This window comes from Osmerus mordax, chromosome 7 (assembly GCF_038355195.1).
Source record: "Osmerus mordax isolate fOsmMor3 chromosome 7, fOsmMor3.pri, whole genome shotgun sequence".
Taxonomy (NCBI): Eukaryota; Metazoa; Chordata; class Actinopteri; order Osmeriformes; family Osmeridae; genus Osmerus; species Osmerus mordax.
The window spans coordinates 12,374,509-12,397,850 of record NC_090056.1 but is presented as its reverse complement, the minus strand read 5'-3'; the positions used below and the strand labels follow the sequence as shown (position 1 = coordinate 12,397,850).

Genomic DNA, 23,342 nt, shown 5'->3' with positions numbered 1-23,342 from the left:
TTCATCATAAAAAAAGCCGTTTTCTCATTGCTATTCTCCGTGCTAAAGAACTACAAAATTTTGTGCGGCGTTTGCGATCTCGGTCTTGGAGCAAGGAGGTTTGCTTTTTCAGTGGCTGGTACTGCGTGTGTTCTAGAGTGGTCCCTTGTATCGTTGGTTTCTAATACATTTGACATTGTCAAGAGTTGACAGCCGTAAGTATGCAAGCAGAATCGGGAATAGTACCCGACTTCGAGGTTGGGGAAGAGTTTCAAGAGGAACCAAAAACATATTACGAATTGAAGAGTCAGCCTCTCAAAAACAGGTCAGTGCCTTAATTCCTGGGAACTGTTATCTCCTATGCTAATAACGGTTGAGACTGCATGTTTTTAAAAGTTTGTATAGTATTTTGCTGATAATTACATTTTACAGAGGGCCAACGCGTCTCCGTCAGGATGTTGTCCCATTTGGGCATTGCGAGCTTTCTAGGAGGGATCTGTTTGCCTCTCATTCCTTACGGTTCATCTATTGCACCGCAGTTATGCAACACATGGGTGTTGTCTTGTCAATATTAACTTCAAGTATTGACAGTAATAAATTATACTTGTTGAAATATTTTGAACATCTAGAACCATTAGAATTTTTCTCAATAGCTATTTCCATTAAGTTAATTTATGTGAATATGAAGTCACATTATTTGATTGAACAAGCGATTGCTTGAAACAGTTACTTAGTAGGCCTACACCTTGTGTGCATTAAGTGCCAATAGTGTTATGAGTTAACTTTATGTTGCTAATTCATTATTTAGGTGGATCAGCCTAATGACCATTCCTTATTACAACACAGCATGGTTTGTGAAGTATAAAAAGTTTATTTAGTATATCCATATCTTCAAATATAAAAGTGACAAATAACTTTGAATGTCCTAACATTGATATTCCCCTAACCACTAGATTTTAGGCTTACAGTATAACCCTACAGTATGCTTAGCTATATTGTAGCCTCTGCCTTGCTAGACAAAGAGCAGGGGAGCTGAGTCAGGTCCATAGTCTGATATGACCTTTCACCTCTTTACCGGGATCTAGGCTGCCCCAGACTAGTTTTAAACATCTAAACATCCAGTCACCCAGTTGTTGCTAGCAGGCATGTACATGGCATTTAGGAGTTTGTATTAGCTCAGAAGAAGTGCAAATAGACACCTTCCCTAATTGTAAACCTGAGCTCAGGCAAGTTGTATGAATATGATCCCAGTGCACAATATACAGGGAAAGCATCTCTGTGGTTTAGTGTTTTTATTTTGTGGAGCTGTAGCATGTAGAGGTATTGTAGGCATGCCTATTCTGACTGGGAGTAATTTGAAGTAATATTGTCTCATCTGGCCTTGGCTGCTTTAGCCCACCTCTTCATTATTGTGTTAAATGTTAGAAACATGTGACCTTATTAAAAAGCAGAATTTCCACAGAATAAGAAAGGTTGTGGGTGTGTGTGTGTGTGTGTGAGTGGGTGGGTGTGTTTGTGTCTTTAAATGCTGCCTTAAAGTGACAGTGATCATCTGTGACCAGGCACAGTTCTTGTGGGGGACTTATGGTGCACCACAATTTGTTAAAGTGTAGGCCTACAGTCTTTGCTGTCTGCAGTTAGTTTTTACTTTTCTGTTTAAAATTCTGCCAAAACATTGGTAGAACAAGTAATGGCCATGTTGGATTGGCCAATCCTTTAACTTAATTCATAATTGTTAACTTAATTTCTCCATTAGTAAAATGTAATTACATTGTTAAAAATTTATAAACTGAATGGTTTATCTGTGCCCTGGATTTGAGCCGTTGCCATTGCAGCAATATAGACTTTCTCGCTGTCACTGAAAGATCATGTCCACACCTACAGAATTAGATTTTGTATTTCAAGTCTCCAACATAGTAGCCTACTTTTTTGGCACCCCCATTGTGCCACAATACATATCAGATGATGCTTACATAAATCTGCTGAATTTCTGTCTGAGTGATCTTGAAGTCCCTTCCTTCTATAGTGAGGGTGGACAGGAACTATTGGAGGTGAAAGATCTGGTCTAATTACCTTCAAGTGTAATGTTTCTAAATCTGAAATTATAATGGGGTTGACAATTTAGAGACACATTTGTTTTTGTGTTGTCTCAGGGGTATTTTGGCAGAGAGCAGATTTCAGACTGCGTGCTAGACTGTGGGCCTAATATAGACGTGAGATAGACAGCAAACCTCGTCTTCTATGCAGTGTAAATTAGCAGTGTATATTTAGGAGTTGATGTGTCAACTCTGGTGCTGAGAAGGGCTAGGGTGTAGGTGTAGGGCTGTTTTGCAGGGTAACCAATGCAAACGTCAGAGTTGAATATGGAATGATATTCCAGGTTTAGGCATGCATTCAAGCACAGGCAACTGAAACCAAATTTGAAGAACATCAGAAATGTTGACCAATGTTGAAATCGGATCAAGTGCATAACTGGTCTGTCCTTGTGTGAGATGGTCCTCAGCTGGGGGGCACCCAGTGTCCTGAGAGGAAGGGTGCAGGCTGTTCCTGTCCTGGGGGTCCTTTCCAGAGATGCCAGAGAGGGCAGAGTGGTGGTGTTCCTGCTGATCTAGGATGGGGAAAGGACATCAGCTTTCTAAGTGACAGAGACAGGTGTTAGATTGGGAGACTCTGCCCAGTGGTTGTGTAATCCACCGCTGCATTCCTACTCATACTCTTACTGGGACTTCTTTCGGTATGTTTAGACAAGGAAAATTGCTTCTATGTGGTCTATCTGTAAGACATATGATCATCGTGGAAAGAAAACCAACATATTTTAACCCTCATTGTCTATATTTGTTATAAAAAGGTTGTTGTGTTTGGTTATAACTGTATGTGGCAGGACGCAGAATGAGGTCAATTATCTACTACTGCCTATGTATGGTAAATCATGGGTCATTAAATGTATTTTAATGTCCTTTAAAAAGGTATTCTGTAGGGCTCATCACACACCAAATATCATTCAGGACATGAGTATAAAGAGCACCATTTTCCTGAGGAGTTTTGTGCCAGAATGTGTTGTAGCAAACAGCGTCAGCATGTGTAGGCCACCATACTGTCAACAAGTGAAGAGACTGAAAAGCATAAAACCTAATTATAGAAATAGGACCAGGCAAGTTCAAATTATCCCAGCCAGCCTTAGCTTCCAGTAAATATGATAACAAAGAACCCCATTATATTATCTGAGGCTTCAACAGCTAGCTATTCTATGTTTTCCTGCTAAATTAAGATGTTTTAGTTTATGAATAGGTAATACTTGTTTTGTGCAATGGAGTTCTGTAAAATCTACAATCACAGCCGGAAAAACAGTTGCTGTAAACTGCAATATTCAGCCACTTCTATGATTTAAAACTGTTTTACTATTTTATACAGTTGAATGTCAGACTTGAGCAGTGAGGGAGTTTGCAGGGGGCTTGTGGCAGCAGGTGGGCAGCAGTGTAGTGAGCAGGAGGGGTCTGAGACAGGATCAGAGTGCGTGTGGCTCGTGTGTCATTAACACAGCTCCAGGGTGCACTCCAGCAGGGAGGCTGGGCACTATAGTTCTCTAAGACAGCTGATTTACCTTACTACCACGCCACATGCAGTCGGGATTTACAAGGTGATTATGAAGGTGAGCTCTGAGATGGAAGGGTGCCCTCTAGTGGAGGCATGTCTACAATTCACATTTTCTGATGGACTCGTGACAACCCACTTTTTGGGCCAGAGCCACCTGTACCTTGATTGTGATGATGCAAAGACTCTTTATTTCTGGTAAGGACTTTCCGGGCATCTGTGTGTGGATTGGGGTTGCCAGGATTGTGTTGTTCATCTCTCATTGATTCTATGTAGCGATTGGAGTTTCCAGGCCTGGCCACAGAGCCTCCCCCTTTTCTGACACACTTAAAGCGCTGCATAGCCAACATGACTTTCACTGCTCTCCAAGGGCAGGTGCTGCACCTTCAGGCAAAACAAACACACATGGAAACCTTAGGAGTACAAGTGTACAGACCTTGCTCTTTTTACACCAACCACCTGGGAGTATGGCAGCTGCCCAGCTGTGATATTACAAGTATGTGCAGTTTCGGTATGTTTGTGTGTAAAACAAAAAGGTTGTATTTGTGTTTGTGTGTGTGTGGGTGAAGTTTCAACTCTGTCAGTGAACATTTTCCCCCTTTTTTGTGATTTTAAATATGTAATTTTAAGTTTAAAAAAATCTGGTAAGTCTGAATTTTAAATCAACTGCTGTTGCAACACAAAATATCAGGACATTAAAGTTTTCGGCAATTAAGTTTATCGTATTTGTAGTGTTCTCTGCTTTAGGGTTCACTGACTAATAACCAGTGTTGTTAGTCATGTGTTGATGAAGGTGAGATAGTAGCATACTTTCGTATTAGGTGATGGAAATGAATGAACAAACAAAACCATTTATCTATAATGTAATAATAATAAAGACATGCTTTGGGCACAGAACATCAGTACTATGGTGTACACTGCAGTGTTTCCCCTAGGTTTACAGCTTGGGGGGGGGGGGGAGGGGGGCGACCATGTAGAGACAGAAATGACATGCCATCGTGTAAATAAGATAAATAACATAAGGCCATTTAGTTTGTTTAATAAAAGAGCAAGCTATAGACCTGTTTTATAGGAAACCTTAAATGACTTATTTTGTGATCTGGCACTACATCAATTTTATTTATATTTTTTTACAAAATTAACTTGACCTTCCAGGGGGGACTGGGGGTGCCGTTGGGGGGGCGGGGCGCCCCCTTAATATAATGGTAGGGGGAACACTGTACTGTACAATTTACACCAGAGGGGAGGGGGGGTATTGGACATCCAGTGGATATTATGGAGTATTTATAGTTATTTGTACAGTTTTGTTGCTGTCCCACTAGACAGAGCTGCTTTGTAGCCAGCAGGTCTCTACGGTGTGAGGAGGAGGGCTGGCTCAGTTCTAGATCAACCCCACGTCAGGAACACTTCCCTGCCAGCCTTCTAGCCAGGGGGGTGTGGCAGCTGAAAACTGTGTGACCATTGTGTTTTTTTAGTACTCAAACACGCACACACAAAGGAGGTGTACACACACAAAAGTGGAAAGTTAAACTGAACAAAAGGGCTTTTTATTGGTTACAGTGTTCTGCTAAGGCCCACTTGGCAAAATGCCATTTTGCAGGCAATTTGGGATGAAAATACTTGGCACATACAGAATAAACCCACTTGAAACTGTTTAAATCTGTGTGTTTTCAGCTAATTTCTATCTACAACAACAACACCTTCTAGTATTTATGTGATACAGCATTTTGAATGATGCCCAACTGAGAAATGTTAAATCAGTTTGTTGTTTAACATCCTTACTTCCGGGAAGATGTACGTGATGAAGCTTGAGATTGAGGATGACTTGAAGGGCAACATCAGATGGAGATAATAGTGTCCTATTAATAAGATTTTTAATTTTGCTTCTGGAATTATATAAGTCCCCACATACAGACTTTGTCAAAGATGATTCGCTGTTTCCAGACATTCCATCATTACTTCTTTATAATAAGATTTGTTTCTTCCAAGTGTAAATTAGCGAACTCTAGTTCAGGCATGGAACTCAGGAGTGTCATCTCGCTCATCAACACCTGTGTTACTTCAAGCCCATGTCCGAAAAGGTAGCAATATAAATGCTGCATGGATACACGTACACTCACCTGCATGGATACATGTACACTCACCCCCGGTTTTTGTATGATTCTCTGCTGCCGCCCTCCATCATCTCCATCTTCCCCGTGTTGTCTGTATGTTACTGTCCATCAGGGGGATTTTGTCCCTTCCTTATATTGTATGTATGTTGCTTGCTAATGCTTAGAGGCAGGCAGTGCTTCTCACATCGACTCCGCCAAAGTCAAACCTATTTCCATGTCTACGGTAATCAATAAATGGTCATCAATACATGAGTATCTTGACTGAATTTAAGTTGCATAAAAATACACAGAACACAGAAAAACCAATAATGGGAGGGATTAGGGGGTTAAACAATGAGATTAAATGAGTTAAAGGAGATTTATGGTATGTGGACAGCACCACTGAATGCGCTGTAGACCAAGGCACTGTTTGGTGCGTTTGACTGGACTGGCTAATTAGTGCGATTACTGCACAGCTGGATTGGTCAGACATTTTACTGAGGTTTATCAAAAGGATCACTCACTCGGGGGAAGGCTTCATCTCAAATACTTCTGCTTCAGTAGAACTTCTCTATGTTGGGCTTGCAACACTCTGTCTGGGGAGCAAACGTTTTGGGAAGCAAAATTTAATAAACTTTTTCCTCTTTTTGTTCTATACATGTTACTCATTTTGAACTATAAACAGCTGTACTATATTTATCTAATGCAAATAGACAGATATTTCACATACTGTATAACATCAGACATGCGTGCACCTCTAATCTGACCTCACCTTAAGTCTTTCTATCCCTCCCACTCCTTGCTTCTTCTGCTGCTCTCACCACATTCCCTTACCCCTTTACCTCTCTCCATCTGTTTGCCCTCCTGGTCTGGTTCTGTCTGGGTTTGATGCTGTTGTCTTGTGTCATCCTACCAGTAACCCCTCCGACCAGCATGGCTCCTCCAAGCCTCTGCTGAGCTCCTCAGCCATGAGCTCCAGGATCCTGTTGCGCCAGCAGCTAATGCGGGAGCAGCTCCAGGAACAGGAGCGCAGAGAGCAGCAGAGACAGCAGGCCTCCCAGTACCCCCAGACCACCACTGCCCAGACCCCTGCCATCAACGTCAGTGCACCCCCCAGCCTACCACCTGCTGCCCAGTTGCCCATGGAGGTGCTCAAGGTAGGCTTCTTTTCATGTACTTGACTTACAGCTGGGACACTCCCCTTCTCTGGCTGGTCAGACTGATCTGACAACCATCCGCACTCTCTGTTCTGAATATGTCACTGTCAGGTTTAAGGCATTCTTATAGCCCTTATACTGTCAGGTTTCATTCTTATAGCCCTTATACTGTCAGGTTTCATTCTTATAGCCCTTATACTGGATCAAATTTGTATTGGCATGAGTATCATTTACTGTCTAGCAAGCATGGTTGTAATTGGTGTAAAAGTAGAGTAGGGAAACAACGTGGTGCTGAGTGAAGTGTGTTAAAATACATATGGGGATTATCTTTCCTGAGAGAATTCCTCATTAATGCATGCTGTGCTTCCAGCCATTTGGATTTAGCCATTTGTAATCCTATTTGCTCAGCTACATTCACATCTTTTCATAGCTTTGATTCCTTGTTAGTCAGAGTGACCAGAGACTGCTGCAGATTTTCTGTGCTGTTGGAGACAGTGTGATAATTATCACTATACACCATACTTTGAGAGTACGCCTTGCAAAGACAGTTTGGTAAGTTTTCTTGGGTTTAGTTGCATTGATGTTATAGATTTCTTTTTTTAATAGAATTGATAGGATAGAAAATGCTGGAATGTAGAGGACTTTGGAATGGGGCCCTTGCCTCAGTTTAAAATTGACAATTATTGTAGAACTTTTTACCATTCCCATTTAATGTTGTTAAACATGTTCATACTATGAAGTAATAGTTCTATACAATTGCAAATCAAGATGTTGTTTCAGATTTAAGATGAATGACAGAGGTGTGAAATATATACACAGTTTTTTTTACACTGTTACAGCAGTTTTATTGTATGACAGAAACATTATACAGAAAGGGTGCCTTTTAGTTGGCATGCATGATGATTAGCAAGATTTTTTATTATTAAGCCACATTCAGAAGACATCTGCTGAGAGTGTGTCATTTATGATTCATTGAGACTTATCACTCAAAGTTGGACAAACCAGTGCTAAGTCAGCCACTGCACTACTCATTGCTATGTACAGTATGTTATTGTTGTTATTCAAACACATGGTAGTGAAAAACTGACATTATGGCCATGCAATTGTCAAAAAGTACTGTATAGCTGTTTGAACATATTGTATTTATTGAGAATGTATTACTATATTCAAGTTTATAATAATATAGTAATTAGGAAATGAATAGAATAGAATACAATTATATTGTATAAACACAAAACAGAATCAGCTTTATTCGCCAAGTAAGTTTACACAAACAAGGAATTTACTATTGTTTGTACCAGTGTATATTAACCTAGGCATGCCGTATACTGTAAACATAACTTTATTTATGACTATCAATAGATTACAGAAATCACATAACCATATTAAGGATATGCATTGATTAAGAGTTTTGACATTTGACTGAAAGTGTACTATTACTGAAAGAATTAAGAAGTAGCTGCACGTGAAGAGATTATTTTAGACCTAATAACTAAGAGAAACGTTCCAGAGGTTTAAGTTGTTTTTGTTGTAGCTTGCTCTGTGTTCTTGTCATCACTCTGAACATGTGTGGCACGGCTCTGGACATGAAAGACAAATACATTCACTGAAACCATTACCCTCCACATGCAGTATAAACATTGTTTATAGTCAGCATAATCTTTAGCTCTTTGAGAGAATTAGGATATCCCCAATGAAAGAGCATAGTACGACAAGCTACAGAAATATCTCTGATATGGGAGGAGTATAAGAGGCATTCTGCATTGAATGAAGTTTCCAAATGAATGGCCTGTTCTTGGCACTGTTGAGCCTGCTTGCCTGTCTGCGAATAGATTAGCAGGATCCACACACATCTACAGAACCAGCTCAGGGGTACCAGGCAGAGCTGCAAACTTGAAGCTTAGATGAGTTTGTCTAAAGACTGATTGGACCTCTAGTTAACCAAGTGACCTCTGACCTTCTGAAGAATAAGTAAGGGATCAGTTTGGGGATCAAGACAAAAGCAAGCACAGTCTTACCACACACCCAACGCTAATTCAGCAAAGAATGCTAGTAATTGGCCCTCGCTGCTGTCATTCCATGGCATATTTAAGAAAAAAAACATTGCTTTGAAATTTATGTAGTACCATTTCCTAAAGGGTTCAACATAATTTTTCTAGATTTTGTAAAAGGATTAACTGTACTAAGAAAAGAACAAAGTACTACATAATGCTCAAAAGAAAATATGTAAGAATAGTTTAGCTTTTGGATAACACCAGTTGTAATTGCTGTTACTGTGTGTGAGCATAGAGAATTCTGATCTTTTGTTGTCCCACAATGTACTTGATCCTATTGATATTTACTTTTGTATATAATAGTGGTATTGACATGCAATAGTATCTTTATTAGAGTAGAGTATTCTGTACTGCAGCCATGATTTAATTACTAGAAATTATAAAATTACAAAATATGTGGTCATCCTATACCATAGAACTGTGTGCTTGCTTGCAAGTGCAAAGCATACAAGGGGTCTTAAACTCAGACAATCCCCTCTATTCTGTTACTCTGCAAACGGAAAGGAACACGTTCACTTAATGTTTCTACCTAGGGGCATCGAGGAACATCCAGAGAACACTGGAACTAAAGACTAATCTGTATCTGTTTTCTTCACATAACTCTCCCCTTCATCCCGAAACGGAGATGCATTATCATCTCTGTATGTGGGGAGAGTTTTTTCATGGCCTTGGGACTGTGTTGAATGCTACACATAGTGTCTTAAAGCTGTTGTGTGTGTGCAGAGATCTGTATCTGCATAGAATTTCACTTTTTTTTTTTTTTATACATTTTATATTTTTAGCTGTTGAATAGGTCAACCTATATGATGTCTTTTGAGGATATTCAGGGATATTATACTAATGGAAGTAGCTATCCCACCCCTTTCTCCCTCCACACAGTATTTTATTCTCTCAAATATATATTTGTATATGTTAAAATATGTAAGAATATTAAAGAAACAAACATATATTTGTACATGTTTGACATGATAAATTAAATCCTATATAGTGTTTGAAAAATACTGTATATATTGAAATGGCAAGTCTTATGATAACAGTGGCTTGCGGGATATCTTTTGCGGGATATCTTTTGCGGGATATCTTTTGCGGTCTTAATGATGTGGATAAATGTTTGTCAAGAATGCTATGTTTCTTCAGAATGTAACCAGTGAATCATAACAAAAGCATTCCTTACCACAATAAGTATTACAGTGAAAGGAATTTGAACGGTTCTAGAAAATGCTGTGGGACACTGAATCCCTTTAAGGAAAGTATGTAGGACTGGTGGTGAATGGGGACGATAAAATAGGAAAGATTAGTTTATCACTCTTAAACCATAGGGTACCTATCTTGAAACATGTGGGCAGCATTTGTTCTCTTTTCATGGACATTTGCCTTCTCACTATGATGTAGGCGCCCTTGCTTTGTTTCTGGATGTTTAAGGGTCTTTCACAAGATGTTTTATCCTCACCTTTTCTTATTCGTTGCTTCCCTGCTGCACTGGTGACTTAATGAACCCTTTGTTTTTCTTCAAGCAGGAAAAAGGCAATTCCACACTCTCTCTCTGTCTCTCTCTCTCTCTCTGGTGTGCATGTGTGTGCGCATGTGGGCTCATGTATATTCCAATTGATGCCCTCTTGTATCTTATCCTTCATCTCATTTTAATATGGAATATAGAATTTTAAACTTTATTTTGAATGGTGTTAGGTAGAACATTTGACTGCAGATCAAAAGGTGGCAGGTTCACATCCCCCCACTGTTGGTCGCTTTGGATAAAAGTGTTGGCTAACCCTAACATATTATTATTATTCAATGCTCTTCAGGGTCAGGATAAAGCCCAATCTCACTCTCATCTTAAGTATTTGACTTTCTGTCATTGGTAAACCTATTTAATGGAAGAAAAAGATACTGGATTAATGTATATTTCTGTTTAGAGTGTATTCAGCTGGTTAGAAGTAAGGGGTGGTGATGTGAGTGGTCATGCTTTTTAGGCATGGTTGGTTAATAAGTGTTATTTGCTATACCAGCTGATTGAGCTGTTAACCTCATGGTCATCCTCATAGGTAAAGGTGTGACGTAATTTATTGGTTCATGTAGAGCTATTTTTGGAAGATGGATGAATGGGTCAGCCAAGTAGGGACAGTGAGTTTAGTATGGGTCATGTATTTTTTAACCATGAGACCCGGTAGGTCAACAGGGTTGTTTAAAGGATGGCCTCAGGCCACTGGAAACAGCACGCCTCTGTCATCTACACCATTTAACATACCCAGTGAAACCACATATTGTACTTTTATGCTGCCATGATGGTCTTTAAAAAATCCATTACATTGATTGATTGAATATTTGTTATGTTCAACAACTGTTCTAATTCTCATTACGTTCACATTGAAGACCCTTCACCGCAAACAATAGAAAGTCTACTTTACTTTTACTGATTTTGTGTAATCTCAGTAGTAAATACCCTTGTAACTGCCTTTAGGTTTGTGTAGTCTCTAACACGCCTACCTAATTAACCCATTACATGTAATAATTTAGGTAGATGAAAATCATATCCAAGAAATGTTTTCACATTAAGTTATAGACTTGCCTATTTCAACTTGTGCTCAGTTTCCATGCATTACTAAGCATGACTGCTGTAATTACCACACATGTTGGACACACATGCATAACTGATTGTAAACTGGATCAAACTGTACCTCTTTTTTAGTTCTTAGGTATGCTGTGATAACAGACAGTGTTGTACAAAAGTCTTAAGGCACCCACATTTTGTTTTTCATGAATATTGTCTCAAATATTGGGAATATTGTCTTACATATTGTCTCATTTGTGAGGCAGCCTAAAAGTGCACCTTTGAGTGCATTTTTGATTTACTTAAAAAATATTTTTAATACTTTTGCGCAGTACTGTAGGTACAGTAGCTACACAGATGAACATTTATATTGTTATAGTATTGTAGTAATTCATGATATCATCATTAATTTGAATTTTTTATCATTTAGTTTCATAACATATAGGAGCATCCCAAAATATTGAAACAGAACAAAAATGGTAAATGAAATCATGATTTTAGTGATCTTAGCATTTTGCAAGTTGTTGTAACACATCCCTACATAGGTTACGAACTGAAGACTGAACAATGATAGGGTTGAAGAGGGGATGAAAAGTTATCTGGCCTTAAGGCAAGTGTCAGTAAACTAGAGGGCTGGGCTGTAGAAAGAGCCTCTTTGTGAGACAACTATTCTGACGTCAATAAAAGGACCATAAAGGGACCATAACAAATTCAGATGCATAAACCAACACTACTGTAGGGTCTTGTATCCCACTCGGATTTGCTAACATGCATAACTAATGACTTGCTTTGCCTTTTAAAGCAGAACCGGATGTTTTTCTCCTTCAGTGTCTCTGGAAAGAGTCAGGGAGAGCAAATGTCATTAGTCAATTTAAGACACTTAATAGGAAAATAATTCATTGAAAAACATACAATTTAGTATTTATCATATTGGAATATACTTGGCCTACAAAATGTTGGAGATGCTTGATTACCATTATTATCAGGTTGGTACTAAATATTCCATGTGAGCATGTGTTTATTATTTTCTAAACTGATTCCATGTATTATGTCAGTTAATGCAAGATAATTGCATATTTAAAAAACTGTCAATGTCATTAACCTTTGTAATTTTTTATATAAATTCTTTAGATGGTAAATTGTAAAAAAGTTATATTTGTATAGAGGACTTTATTTCTAAATAGACTGAATATTTTACATCAAAATAAAATCAATCTTCATTCCCTCTTCTCTGTCAGGCACTTGCTTCTCTTTTTTGTGTTTCTTTTTTGTGCATGTTTTCCTTTCCTTCTCTCACCATCTCTCTATTTCCCTATGTTTATCTTTTACAGGTCCAGACACACCTGGAGAACCCAACCAAGTACCACATACAGCAGTCCCAGCAGCAGCAAGTCAAGCGGTACCTGGGCAAGCTTGGCTCCCAAGTGGTAAGCTTGCCCTGCCACAACCAGCCCTCGGACCACGGGGGCATGCCTCCGGGGCCGGGCAACAGTGCCCCAAACAGCCCTATGGCCTTACTGACCCTCAACTCTAACTGTGAGAAAGAGGTAATGTGTTTGCTTTATGTGTATTTTTACTGACATGCACAGCCAAGCTTGATATGCCATTCATGCTTTTTCCTAAACATACTTACTATTGCCTATTCCATGTAAGCAGAAATGTTCTCGTTTCAGATGGATGATGTCATTGATGACATTATTAGTTTGGAGTGCAGTTACAATGATGACATCCTGGGGTTGATGGACCCAGGGCTTCAGATGGCCAGCACGGTATGCAGATCCTCACCTAAAGTTTACACATAAATAGTTTACACATAAATGTGTAAACTATTTTCCTACACTACACATTTTCCAACTTCAAATTCCTATACTGTCACTACAGTTAATGCATGGCTAAACTGTCTCTTCAGATCCCTGTGAATACCAACTTGTTAGACATGTATGGGAACCAGGGCATGCCCCCTCCAGGGCTGACCATCAGTAACTCCTGTCCTTCCAACCTCCCCAACATCAAAAGGGAATTATCTGGTGAGCAGTGGGTCCCAACCACCTAGCTAAGCGTCTAACACACTAACATTATTAACACATATTATTATCTCAACAACACACAGAAATACACGTGTTGACACACACATACACTACAACACTATCCAAAAGCCTCTCCAAGCCTTTGTGTAGAGTAGACAACATGGATTCAGAGACCCATTGCCCAGGGTTAACTTACATTTAACCACAAACCTTTCAATGTCAAGTTGTTGGAGTTTGTAATTTCTAGCATAAAAACTGTGACATATGGACTGGATTTATGAAGAATTTTATTGTATATTTTTGTTATTGGCTGAATATCTTTTGCCGTACACAAATGACAAAATACATTGTAACTCTATCCTTAATCTTTTAAATAGTTTCCCAATCTACAGCCATCATGCACATGATGGACAAGTCTGGATCCTGTGGCAAGTTTGAAAACTATATAAGGCCTGAAGGGTTTCCCGTAGGTACGTGTCTGCTTAGCCATCGTTTACTGAACATCCCAACAATCCACATTAATGAGAGACTGTGCTGTGCCATAGCTGTCCTCTTTTTGTAACACTCACATCTAATTTCAGAGTCTGAGTTTAGAGCACAAGCAAAGGAGAGACAGAAGAAGGACAACCATAACCTGAGTGAGTTATCTGAACCAATGTAATACTGTCATTGTCCTTGACAACGCGGTTCCATAACACATAGTATATGTGTTATCGAACAGCGTTATTGTGCAAGAATGCTGAATACCCTGATGCAGTGATATTACCTGGTCCTACTACTTTCTGTCTCCTTATCCTTCTCTCCATTTTCCCCTTATATGTAGTTGAGAGAAGAAGGAGGTTTAACATCAATGACAGGATTAAAGAATTGGGAACCCTAATTCCGAAATCGAATGATCCGTAAGTTAAACATATTTACTATATATTCACCAAACATGAGTAAGATATTGGTCCATGGGTGAGAGAAGTAGCCTGGCCCTGCCATCCTACGTACTTCCGCTCAATTTTGATTTTGCTTCTGTACTAGGTCTGGGAATTCGGCACGTAAGTCAGTTTTCTCTTTTGTAGGGCCATTCAGCGAACAGAGGGAGTGGCTGAGAACGATGACGTTGATGTCGTGTGCTAGTTTGAGTTGTAGTTCAGTAATGGCGGCGGAGAAAGATGCGAGCGAAGCTATTCGGTCCGTTGTAGCAACGCTGCCAAATATCCAATAGTTAAAGCCGGAGCAATCTTTGCTAAGTTTTGTTGGTGGCCATGATGCTGTGGCACTCCTCCCCAAGATTTTCCGGCTATGGCAGCTAGCTCCATTACAGTAGTGGTGAAGGAGTTGGCTAAGGCGAACGCTAGCGATGGGTTATGGTAGATCAGAGTGGCTCTGGGAAGATCCAATAGTTTTAAACTTCAACAGAGTACCCGCCTTCAAGGAAGTTAACGCTTGTCAATGGAGCGATCCCAGACCCTCTGTACAAATGAAATGTACGAGGGTCTGGTTAGGACCAGGCTATGAGAGAAGTGCTTTATATGGGAAAGGCCATACTATTTTGAGTGTACACATACCTTTGAGGTTTGGGGTTGTCAGTTGACAATTAGCAGAAAGAACACTTTTGAATATTTATTGGCAATGGGAGGATACAAGCGGGAGGAGCCATGGGAAGATGTGGAGTATGGCAGTGAGGTTTCTAAAAAGGTCAAATTAAGAGGATCTTTATGCAAATTGCAAGTAAATAATACATGAATATCTGAAAAGATTTTCATTTTTTTGTATGAAAAGATACAGCAGAAAATTAATGATTAATTCATAAACAATAATTGATAAATAATTCAATTTGGTCCCATCCCTAATAGCTCTGCATTCAGAATCATGCTGCCAACATTGTTGCTAGCCACCTCTTCTGCAGTTCAGTCGTGAAAATGTCATTATGATAGAATCTAAGAATGTCATCTTTTCTATGATCTTGCTCAGGGACATGCGTTGGAACAAAGGAACCATTCTCAAGGCATCTGTGGACTACATTCGGAAGCTACAGAGGGAGCAGCAGAGGGCTAAGGAGCTAGAGAACAGGCAGAAAAAGCTTGAACATGCCAACCGACACCTGATCCTCAGAATACAGGTACTGTCATGGGCACTGGAAGGAGAAGAAGGGGATGAGTGGACTTTTAAAACATCTCAAGATGAAACATTGCTAAACCCTTGCCCAATGTACTTCTCCCCCCTTTGTCCTTGTCCTTTTCTTTCACTTTTTCTCCCTTCTCTCTGTCATTATGTGGATCAGGAACTAGAGATGCAGGCGCGGGCTCACGGTTTAGGCATGAATGCCTCAGCTCTTTGTTCGGCAGTCATGTCTACCCAGACCATCAAGCAGGAGTCTGCTATGGGAGACCTGTACCCCCTCCACAGCCAACACCAGCACCATCCAGCCTGCACTTCAGACCCAGCTCATCCCACTCCTCTTGAGCTCACTGAGGGCTCGTCCACTCACACAGAGAACCAGCAGTCTATCACAGGCCACCAAGGCACCTACATCGTTCACACCAAGGTGGCCACAAAGCTCAGCGACATCCTTATGGAGGACACCCTGTCACCGGTGGGAGGTCGAGACCCTTTGCTCTCCTCTGTATCCCCTGAAGCCTCTAAGGACAGCAGTCGCAAGAGCAGTATAAGCATGGAGGAGAACGATCAGAGCTGTTAGCACCCTCTACTGGTAAAGAAATGTAAATATTTATCTACATCCCTCTGCAGACAACCTTCCCAGCTGCCAGAGAGGAAACACCTGCCTGTTGTTGTTTTCGGGTGTTTACATGTTTTTCATCCCTATTCTTTGGCTATTATCTGCTGGCCCTCAAACAAATTTTCATGGACAGATTTGAAGAATTGATGATTTTATGATGATAAAGAGTTGAGGAATGGTATTGATATCCAAATCCACCAGACAGTAATTACAGTATGTAAGTTATTCAGGTTTGATTGACATGTTTATATTAATCCAAAGAATCTCTCAATTTTTGTAATCAAATCTGTAGATAATTGAAAGGTGTAGGTGTAGACCATATTTATTTATTTTGTGCTTACACTCTGTGTCTTAGAATAAACTTGAATGTGCAAATGCCTTAGAAAAAATATTTCAGAACTCAGATTTACAATTCAAATAATCTAACATGGAAAGTACTGTACACCTTGTGCACACATACACACTCACACACACACACACACACACACACACAAACACACACATACACAAACTAATGTAGATGGAGACACCATTGATCATGATTAATGGATCATGATTTATTTATTTCACTAGTTGTTTTCTCACAATATTTGTATGTGCCTAATCCAAAATGCAAGATTGAATCTAGGATTATTTTGTTTAGTCCATGTTGCTTTAAGTGGTCTGTTGGTGGTTCAATATAATTAAATACTGTGTCATACTGCACAGCATGTGCTGTACTGTCAGTCTAGAAGTAGAAACGCTACTATTATTTCAGCGTAAAATGCAATATTTATGAAACTTTTTTTCTGTTGCAAGCACTCACTAAGAATTGTATCTCCTAGGAAGAACGTTTTATTTTGTACTTTTTTCCATCCATTTACTAAATTATTATTGTTTTGTTACACTTGTCATTATTTGCCTGTCCAACCATTTTTGGGGATGAGAGATATTCAGGATTTTTTTCAACTATGTGAACATTTATATTGCCAAGGAATATAAGGAGATTGCTGTGGGATTTGTCATGTATGACATTGTCAAAACACTGGAATGATGTCCATAAATTGAATTGTGGGTTGACAACCAATTTATATATATATATATATGCTAACGATTATGTTTAGGGTATTCAAATGCAAGAAATGTATTGTATGATTGATTGTAGTTAAAAGTAACAATAAGCTGTACTGTTAATGTATTATTTCTACTATTTAACAAAAAGTACTACAATATGCCTTTTATATAATAACAACTATCTACCATACAATGTTCTGCTGTATTGAGAGCATGATTATAGTGCAACCTTGAACTATGCAATGATAACAGTTGCAGTAGCTCAGTATTGTGCTTGTTTTACAGGTCATTAGACACATTAGGTTGGTGCTCTGTGGTGTTGTAATGATGTGTCAAGCGCCTAGAATAGTGATAGACCGTTAAAGTGCCTTACAGTCTTTTCTCTTTCAAATACACACTAGAGGACTGTTGGACACTGGTGTGATGTTGTTCTTGTAGTTGTCTCCCACCAGTGTTTGGTATTTAGTAGAGCTCTGCTGAGCTGTGAGCTCCCTAAGGGAGGCAGTGGCAAATGTGTTTTTTTGTCAGAGTGGATAAGACCACTTCACAGCACCCCGAGTCCGACATCTAACAGGACTGCAGAAAACGCCAGCCATTTTACTGAGAAACATTTGATGCTATAAAGCAATATTCCCACTGTTACAGAATATCCACTTCTCTTTTGCTTACTCATGTTTTACTTAATGGGTTGATGGGTGATGTAAAAGGGGTTTTATAGAGATAAGTGTTTTCTTGGAATGTAATTTACAGTGTTGACTGCCAAAATTTGTTGCCAAAATCAAAGTGAAGTATGCAAAGAAGTTGTGTTTTCTGACAGCTTAGCTAATGTCGTAAAGTTGTGAACTTGTGTTTTTTATGTAATTATAGAGAAATAATTTCAGAGTAGTGTCAATCAGTCTGCCGGTAAAGCACAAAGTACACTTTCAAGTGATGGATGTAACAGGAGTTTTTCTGTAGGAGTTGGACTGCAGACTAGCCCTTGTGGTCAGATGTTTCCCAGGTATTTGTCTAGCCTTTATAATGATCCCAACAGAGTTCTTATTCCTACTTTCTTCCCTTAGACAAGCCCAGGACACGTGACAACAGGACTAGGATTGATTTGTCTTTTTAGACAAAATAATTGTTATGCATAGAATCTCCACAAGGAGCACAATGGTGCTGAAGCTCTTCATTCAGTTTTTGGTTTTAGTCATACCATGTGACACCATGCCCCATAATGGAACCATGATGAATTAATGTACAAGTTCTGCATTCCTGTTCAATGGTGTAGATACATACAGTGTCTGCTGAGATTATTATTTTCCTATGAGCACAACTCTTGCCAGGGGAAGTGGAGGTAGCGATGGAAATATACTGGTTTGGAATGAGTCAGTGAGCCCAACTGAAACTCATTGGAATTGAATGTTGAAACTTTTGTGCAAGACATTAAAGTTATATCTGAGTATTTGTTGCTGTCTTCTATTTGTCTAGTTGCTATAATACTTGTATATGAGTGAATATAGATAAAATCACTAGTTTCTATCAGAATGGAAGTTTGATTAGCTTTATGTAATAATTCAATAGACCAGTGCACATAACATTAACACTGCAAACTAATCTTAACTTTTCAGTTATCATCTCCTGTTGTGGTCATCTCTCTGGAACTCCTTGCCAGCATTATTGGTGTTTATGTTTTGTTGTCTAACACCAAGTTCATCACTCCATCTCTGGAAAGCCTGGCACAAGACATCATCGCTGATATCGTGGAAGATTTCTGTTCATACGAGAGAACGGAAAGAATACAAATGTGTCAACTGAAACAGCAAACCACAAACAGGTATAACATTCTGTTTGATAGGAGTGTGTTGTCTGCCACTGAAAGGTGTTCCTGTTCAGACCTGCACACCCCAGCCCTGTGGGTAGGGGCATCCTCAGACAGCCAGCTGAATGCTTTAGGCGGTTCCCCAGAGCCCTCTGCACCAGGGCCAGACTACATTCCTGGTGCCAAACAGGCAGCTCCAGGCCCAGCATACACTTAGTTATTCTGGCCTTCTCCTCCACTGTCAGCAGCCCCCTCTGGTGGGCTATGTACACCATGAGGGACATGTCAATGTTCACAGCCTCCCCATGGAGCAATGCAGGCAACACCTTCTGCAAAAAAGGGACAGATAGTGTCAACTAGTGTCAGTTGCATAGATATACTTTTTTCTTATACATTTGAATATGTATACAAATAACATCCTAGGTGAAGTGTTTCCTTCAACACACTCCTAAGACATTAGTTATTGACTTCACCATCTCCAACTCTGGACTGATCAGGTGACCAAAATCCACCAGCCTGTCCAGGTCATCCTCCCACAGGTTGGGAGCCAGCTCCTCCAGCATTGTTTCTATGGCAATACGTGTGGATACGGAGGCATCATCCTCATGGTCGTCAAGGCTGGTCCTATCAGAGGACTGGAACCTGGAGTCCAGCAGCTTTCTGCCCTCCTTCTCCAGGATCTCAAACAGACCGTGATGTTTCATCAAGGCCATCTGTGTCACACAGGATCTTGCAGTTAGACTTTACACAGCAGTTATACATAGCAATTATATCTTAATGTGAGTTGTCTGAGAGTAGGTTTTAGGTTGCTGTAGATGCAGAGCCTAGAAAGGTTGCATGTACCATTACCTAGATGCTAGGTGGTGTTTCTGGAAAGCAACTCTATCGATGGTTTCAGGATTATGTTTGGCAATCATCAGATTTAGGTCATTTTAGGAATATTACATCATGCATATAGTGCTTTAGTCCTCTACACTCTACTCTTGTCACATGCATGTTCAGGCAGTGATGTGTACCTTCAACATTTCTGCCATCCCATTAGAGATCTGGCGGCGTGGAATTGTTTGGATAAAGGAACGATCTAAAAATGTGGCAATAGGAGGGATGTAACTCCCAATCTTGTTCTTTCCATTGGCAAAGTTCACTCCGGTTTTTGCCCCTACGCTGGCGTCAATGTAAGCAAGCAGAGTGGTCGGTATGCGAATGTAGGGCGTCCGTCTGCGGTACAGAGACGCTGCTAAACCAACCACGTCCAAGCACACCCCTCCACCAATGGCTATGATAGGCTCAGAGCGTCTGTCAATCCCAAACCTGTGGACCTCCTCCAGGACCTTGGTCACCAGTTCCATAGATTTATTCTCCTCCGTGGTTGGCAGAGAGAGTATTCTGCAAACAACATTTCTGGCCTCAAAGTATTGGGTGATCTGCAAGCCATAAAGGTGATTGACAGTCTCATCAATGGCAACAAAGCGCCTTATAGGCTGGGATTTTCTCCTGATTGCCTTGAGCTCCTCTTGGTCCCCTATATGACCCCATAACAGGGTGTCATTCCCCACATCCAGAAGGTTGTGACACTGGATAACCCTGTAGGTGAACACAATAGGGCTGACCACTGTCCAGGTGTGTCCGTGTTCTGACTTGCTCTCCAAGCTGAGGATCCATTGTAAAGATAAAACAACAGAGAATAATAGAATTTTTGTTAAATAAAAATGGTATATATATGTATAGGCAAGGATGCAGTAATGGATATATTTTGATCAACTTGAATTATTACTTAAAGAAGGCCTGCAGAATGGGTTTACAGTTTTTTTATTGCTCTACTATGACCACTGCACAACTCAAATGACAGCTGGGCCAAAAATAGAAAGATATTCCACCCTGTCCTTTTCAAGACACAAATATAACCCATGCAACTGCCTGTCACTCATGTTTACTATTGTACATAATTTCATTACAAATATTTTTTTATTTTAGTCTTCAATGCTTTTGTACAAAATCTTAACTAATAAATTGATAATTTAAAATAATATGTTCAGTAAACCAATAGTTTTTGGTGTAAACAGGTTCCAAATTAAAAAAACATATTGAAAAAACATCCCATTGGTCATATTACCAATGGGATGTTACACAGTGTATAATATCTCCAACTTTTCAACTAATATACATAATATAATGTAACTGGCTACTTACATTTTTGAAGCTGAAACCCGGCCCGCCTTCTCACACTGTCCCACTTGTCGAGTCCATGTCCCATTCACTTGTTGTAAACTGAACTCTGTTCCTGGATACACAGCCATATCACGACTTTCGTTGATAGATGACTGTATGCTGTCCGTACTTTCTTGAGAAATTAGTTTAACAGGCCTGGACCTTCAAAGAACTTCACCACAAGAATATAGAGAAGGATCATGGAAAGGTTTGAGAGAGTCTTGATGCCTGACTGATGGCAACACTAGTTGAGAGAGGAGCCAAATATAGTTTTCAGATGCTTGGGCTCTTCAAATCTGAGCATGGTTTTATCCATAGTGTAATAAAGATGACAATTCACATTCAGTAAAAGTTCTTTTATGATCATTTAATCACGTCAGTAAGAAATGCAATTGGGAATTTTAAGTGCTCTGGATACTACATACCATCCCATAACTACCGTTAAAACGTAATGATACAAGAAAATACAAGAATAACACACAGCAAACTCAGCGAAAGCAGACTTCAGAGATCTCCATGGCCAGCTCCAGGAGCTCAGCGGTCTCCTGACAAGCACTGCAGCAGCCACAGTCCAGCTTCAGGCTGCAGCTGCAGCAGTCTCCTCCTTTCTCCTGCTCACTGGCAGCATTCCTGTACTTGAGGGAGGGGAAACAGCGGCCCACGGCCCTCTCACAGGTGTCTGGCAGCATGGCCAACAAGTCACAGAAGCGACAGTAGAGGCACTCCAGCAAGATGGCCGCACAGTCATCTGGGAAAATGAACAAAGAAAATGTATGATGCGTGTATCTTAGGAGATTCTAGTGTTGGATACGGGAACCAAAACAATATGAGTTTACATGAAACTTCAATACATGTAATGCATAGTTAACAGACATATAAGAGACACAATATTGCAATTAAAATGGTGTTCACTAGTTTATCTCAGAGGAAACACGGTACCTCCTGAGTCAGGCTGGTGGGAATCCAAGGAGAAGAGGCCACTGCTGATGTTGTACTTGTCAGAACACAGGGAAAAACTGGATTCATCCCATCCATTGCCTCCCAGGGGAACCTGGTAATGGAGATCTGTGTCCACCTTGTCTGCATCCTGTTCTGATATGGTGCTCAGGCGGCGCACTCCACTGACAACGACCTTGCTCTTCACTCTGGGTTGGACCGGAGGAGATATGTCTCCTTCAGAAACAAACACAGACAACTTCTGACTTCCAAAGCATACTAGCTAAAGTTTAAGTGTACCCAAGCAATTCATCTAATTCATGGTGACTAAAACACTATCCATCCTTAGCCACCATCATCATTATGTCAAAGTAATCATGTCATGTCATCTCCTAACATAATGATTTTTAAAACAGGAATCAGGGGGGAATCAGGTGGCTGAGCGGTGAGGAAATCGGGCTAGTAATCTGAAGGTTGCCAGTTCGATTCCTGGCCTGCCAAATGACGTTGTGTCCTTGGGCAAGGCACTTCACCCCACTTGCCTCGGGGAGAATGTCCCTGTACTTACTGTAAGTCGCTCTGGATAAGAGCGTCTGCTAAATGACTAAATGTTAATGTAAAACACAATGTCAGAGAGGCATGGACTAAAGTAAAGGGCTTTAATGGAGGCACAATGACCCCTGTAGGTTTAATGAGAAGTGTTTATCGATTGTCTCCTTTTACTGAGATCCTGTTTCCTCCGTTGCACATCAACATGATAAAGTACACGCTCTTAAAAGCACAGAGGTACATCAGTGAAATGTGTCAATATTGTATGTATTTTGTATCTGTTGGTATATTTATGCATCCGTATGGGTATCTGTGATCACTTATCAGACAATATAAATAAAATAGACTCCTCGTTGCCCTTCATGCATCACTCATTGACTTGCCTCAATAAAACAACAAGCTTTCCAGCACACAATAGCGTGACTATTGAAATAACTTACCTTCAATCAAAGGGCTCTTATCATTCCTGGCATTGAAATAATCCGATTCCTCTGGAGAGGTTTTTGATTGTGTTGACATCTGATAACTGTAAAGATGTATCTGTCCATAGAGGCACAAGCATCCAACACTAGAAAACGATATCCTGTTTGAAGCCCAGATGTTCATAGACCACTGCTG

The 23,342-nt window shown here is 40.1% G+C and overlaps 3 protein-coding genes across 5 annotated transcripts; 1 reads left to right on the top strand and 2 right to left on the bottom strand.

Annotated features, from left to right (window-relative positions):
- Positions 1 to 200: 200 nt before the first annotated feature.
- On the top strand, positions 201 to 18,674 carry LOC136945473 (microphthalmia-associated transcription factor-like). 2 transcript variants are annotated; one of them, XM_067239310.1, is made up of 10 exons: positions 201 to 304; positions 6,580 to 6,820; positions 12,754 to 12,969; positions 13,096 to 13,191; positions 13,332 to 13,449; positions 13,827 to 13,919; positions 14,031 to 14,087; positions 14,273 to 14,348; positions 15,412 to 15,559; positions 15,722 to 18,674. In XM_067239310.1, the coding sequence occupies exons 1-10, from the start codon at positions 201 to 203 to the stop codon at positions 16,136 to 16,138; spliced, it is 1,566 nt and encodes a 521-aa protein (XP_067095411.1). In that variant the 3' UTR covers positions 16,139 to 18,674. The 2 variants fall into 2 exon arrangements, with proteins under 2 accessions (XP_067095411.1, XP_067095410.1); XM_067239309.1 differs by lacking the exon at positions 201 to 304 and adding an exon at positions 3,723 to 3,768.
- Positions 18,675 to 18,757: 83 nt separating this feature from the next.
- LOC136945472 (2-epi-5-epi-valiolone synthase-like) lies at positions 18,758 to 21,486 on the bottom strand. Of its 2 annotated transcripts, none has more exons than XM_067239307.1 (5): positions 21,222 to 21,486; positions 20,048 to 20,681; positions 19,505 to 19,744; positions 19,108 to 19,360; positions 18,758 to 18,983 (listed from the first exon to the last, which is right to left on the bottom strand). In XM_067239307.1, the coding sequence occupies exons 1-5, from the start codon at positions 21,326 to 21,328 to the stop codon at positions 18,844 to 18,846; spliced, it is 1,374 nt and encodes a 457-aa protein (XP_067095408.1). In that variant the 5' UTR covers positions 21,329 to 21,486; the 3' UTR covers positions 18,758 to 18,843. The 2 variants fall into 2 exon arrangements, with proteins under 2 accessions (XP_067095408.1, XP_067095409.1); XM_067239308.1 differs by having other exon boundaries at positions 19,108 to 19,357.
- A 110-nt stretch (positions 21,487 to 21,596) lies between these two features.
- On the bottom strand, positions 21,597 to 23,285 carry LOC136946430 (myoD family inhibitor domain-containing protein 2-like). Its single transcript, XM_067240761.1, has 3 exons — positions 23,165 to 23,285; positions 22,179 to 22,412; positions 21,597 to 21,987 (listed from the first exon to the last, which is right to left on the bottom strand). Exons 1-3 carry the CDS (start codon positions 23,241 to 23,243, stop codon positions 21,728 to 21,730), a joined length of 573 nt encoding a protein of 190 aa, XP_067096862.1. The 5' UTR covers positions 23,244 to 23,285; the 3' UTR covers positions 21,597 to 21,727.
- Positions 23,286 to 23,342: the final 57 nt, after the last annotated feature.

What these genes read in the sequence shown, in the direction of transcription:
- LOC136946430 (XM_067240761.1), bottom strand. Translation starts at nt 23,243, where the DNA reads ATGTCAACACAATCAAAAACCTCTCCAGAGGAATCGGATTATTTCAAT. An exon ending in TAAGAGCCCTTTGATTGAAG is followed by an intron (nt 22,413 to 23,164) that starts GTAAGTTATTTC and finishes TTGTTTCTGAAG; the next exon opens with GAGACATATCTCCTCCGGTC. An exon ending in CCACCAGCCTGACTCAGGAG is followed by an intron (nt 21,988 to 22,178) that starts GTACCGTGTTTC and finishes TCATTTTCCCAG; the next exon opens with ATGACTGTGCGGCCATCTTG.
- LOC136945472 (XM_067239307.1), bottom strand. Translation starts at nt 21,328, where the DNA reads ATGGCTGTGTATCCAGGAACAGAGTTCAGTTTACAACAAGTGAATGGG. An exon ending in CGGGTTTCAGCTTCAAAAAT is followed by an intron (nt 20,682 to 21,221) that starts GTAAGTAGCCAG and finishes ATGGATCCTCAG; the next exon opens with CTTGGAGAGCAAGTCAGAAC. An exon ending in TCAGTCCAGAGTTGGAGATG is followed by an intron (nt 19,361 to 19,504) that starts GTGAAGTCAATA and finishes CCTTTTTTGCAG; the next exon opens with AAGGTGTTGCCTGCATTGCT.
- LOC136945473 (XM_067239310.1), top strand. Translation starts at nt 201, where the DNA reads ATGCAAGCAGAATCGGGAATAGTACCCGACTTCGAGGTTGGGGAAGAG. An exon ending in TGCCCATGGAGGTGCTCAAG is followed by an intron (nt 6,821 to 12,753) that starts GTAGGCTTCTTT and finishes TATCTTTTACAG; the next exon opens with GTCCAGACACACCTGGAGAA. An exon ending in GCCTGAAGGGTTTCCCGTAG is followed by an intron (nt 13,920 to 14,030) that starts GTACGTGTCTGC and finishes ATCTAATTTCAG; the next exon opens with AGTCTGAGTTTAGAGCACAA.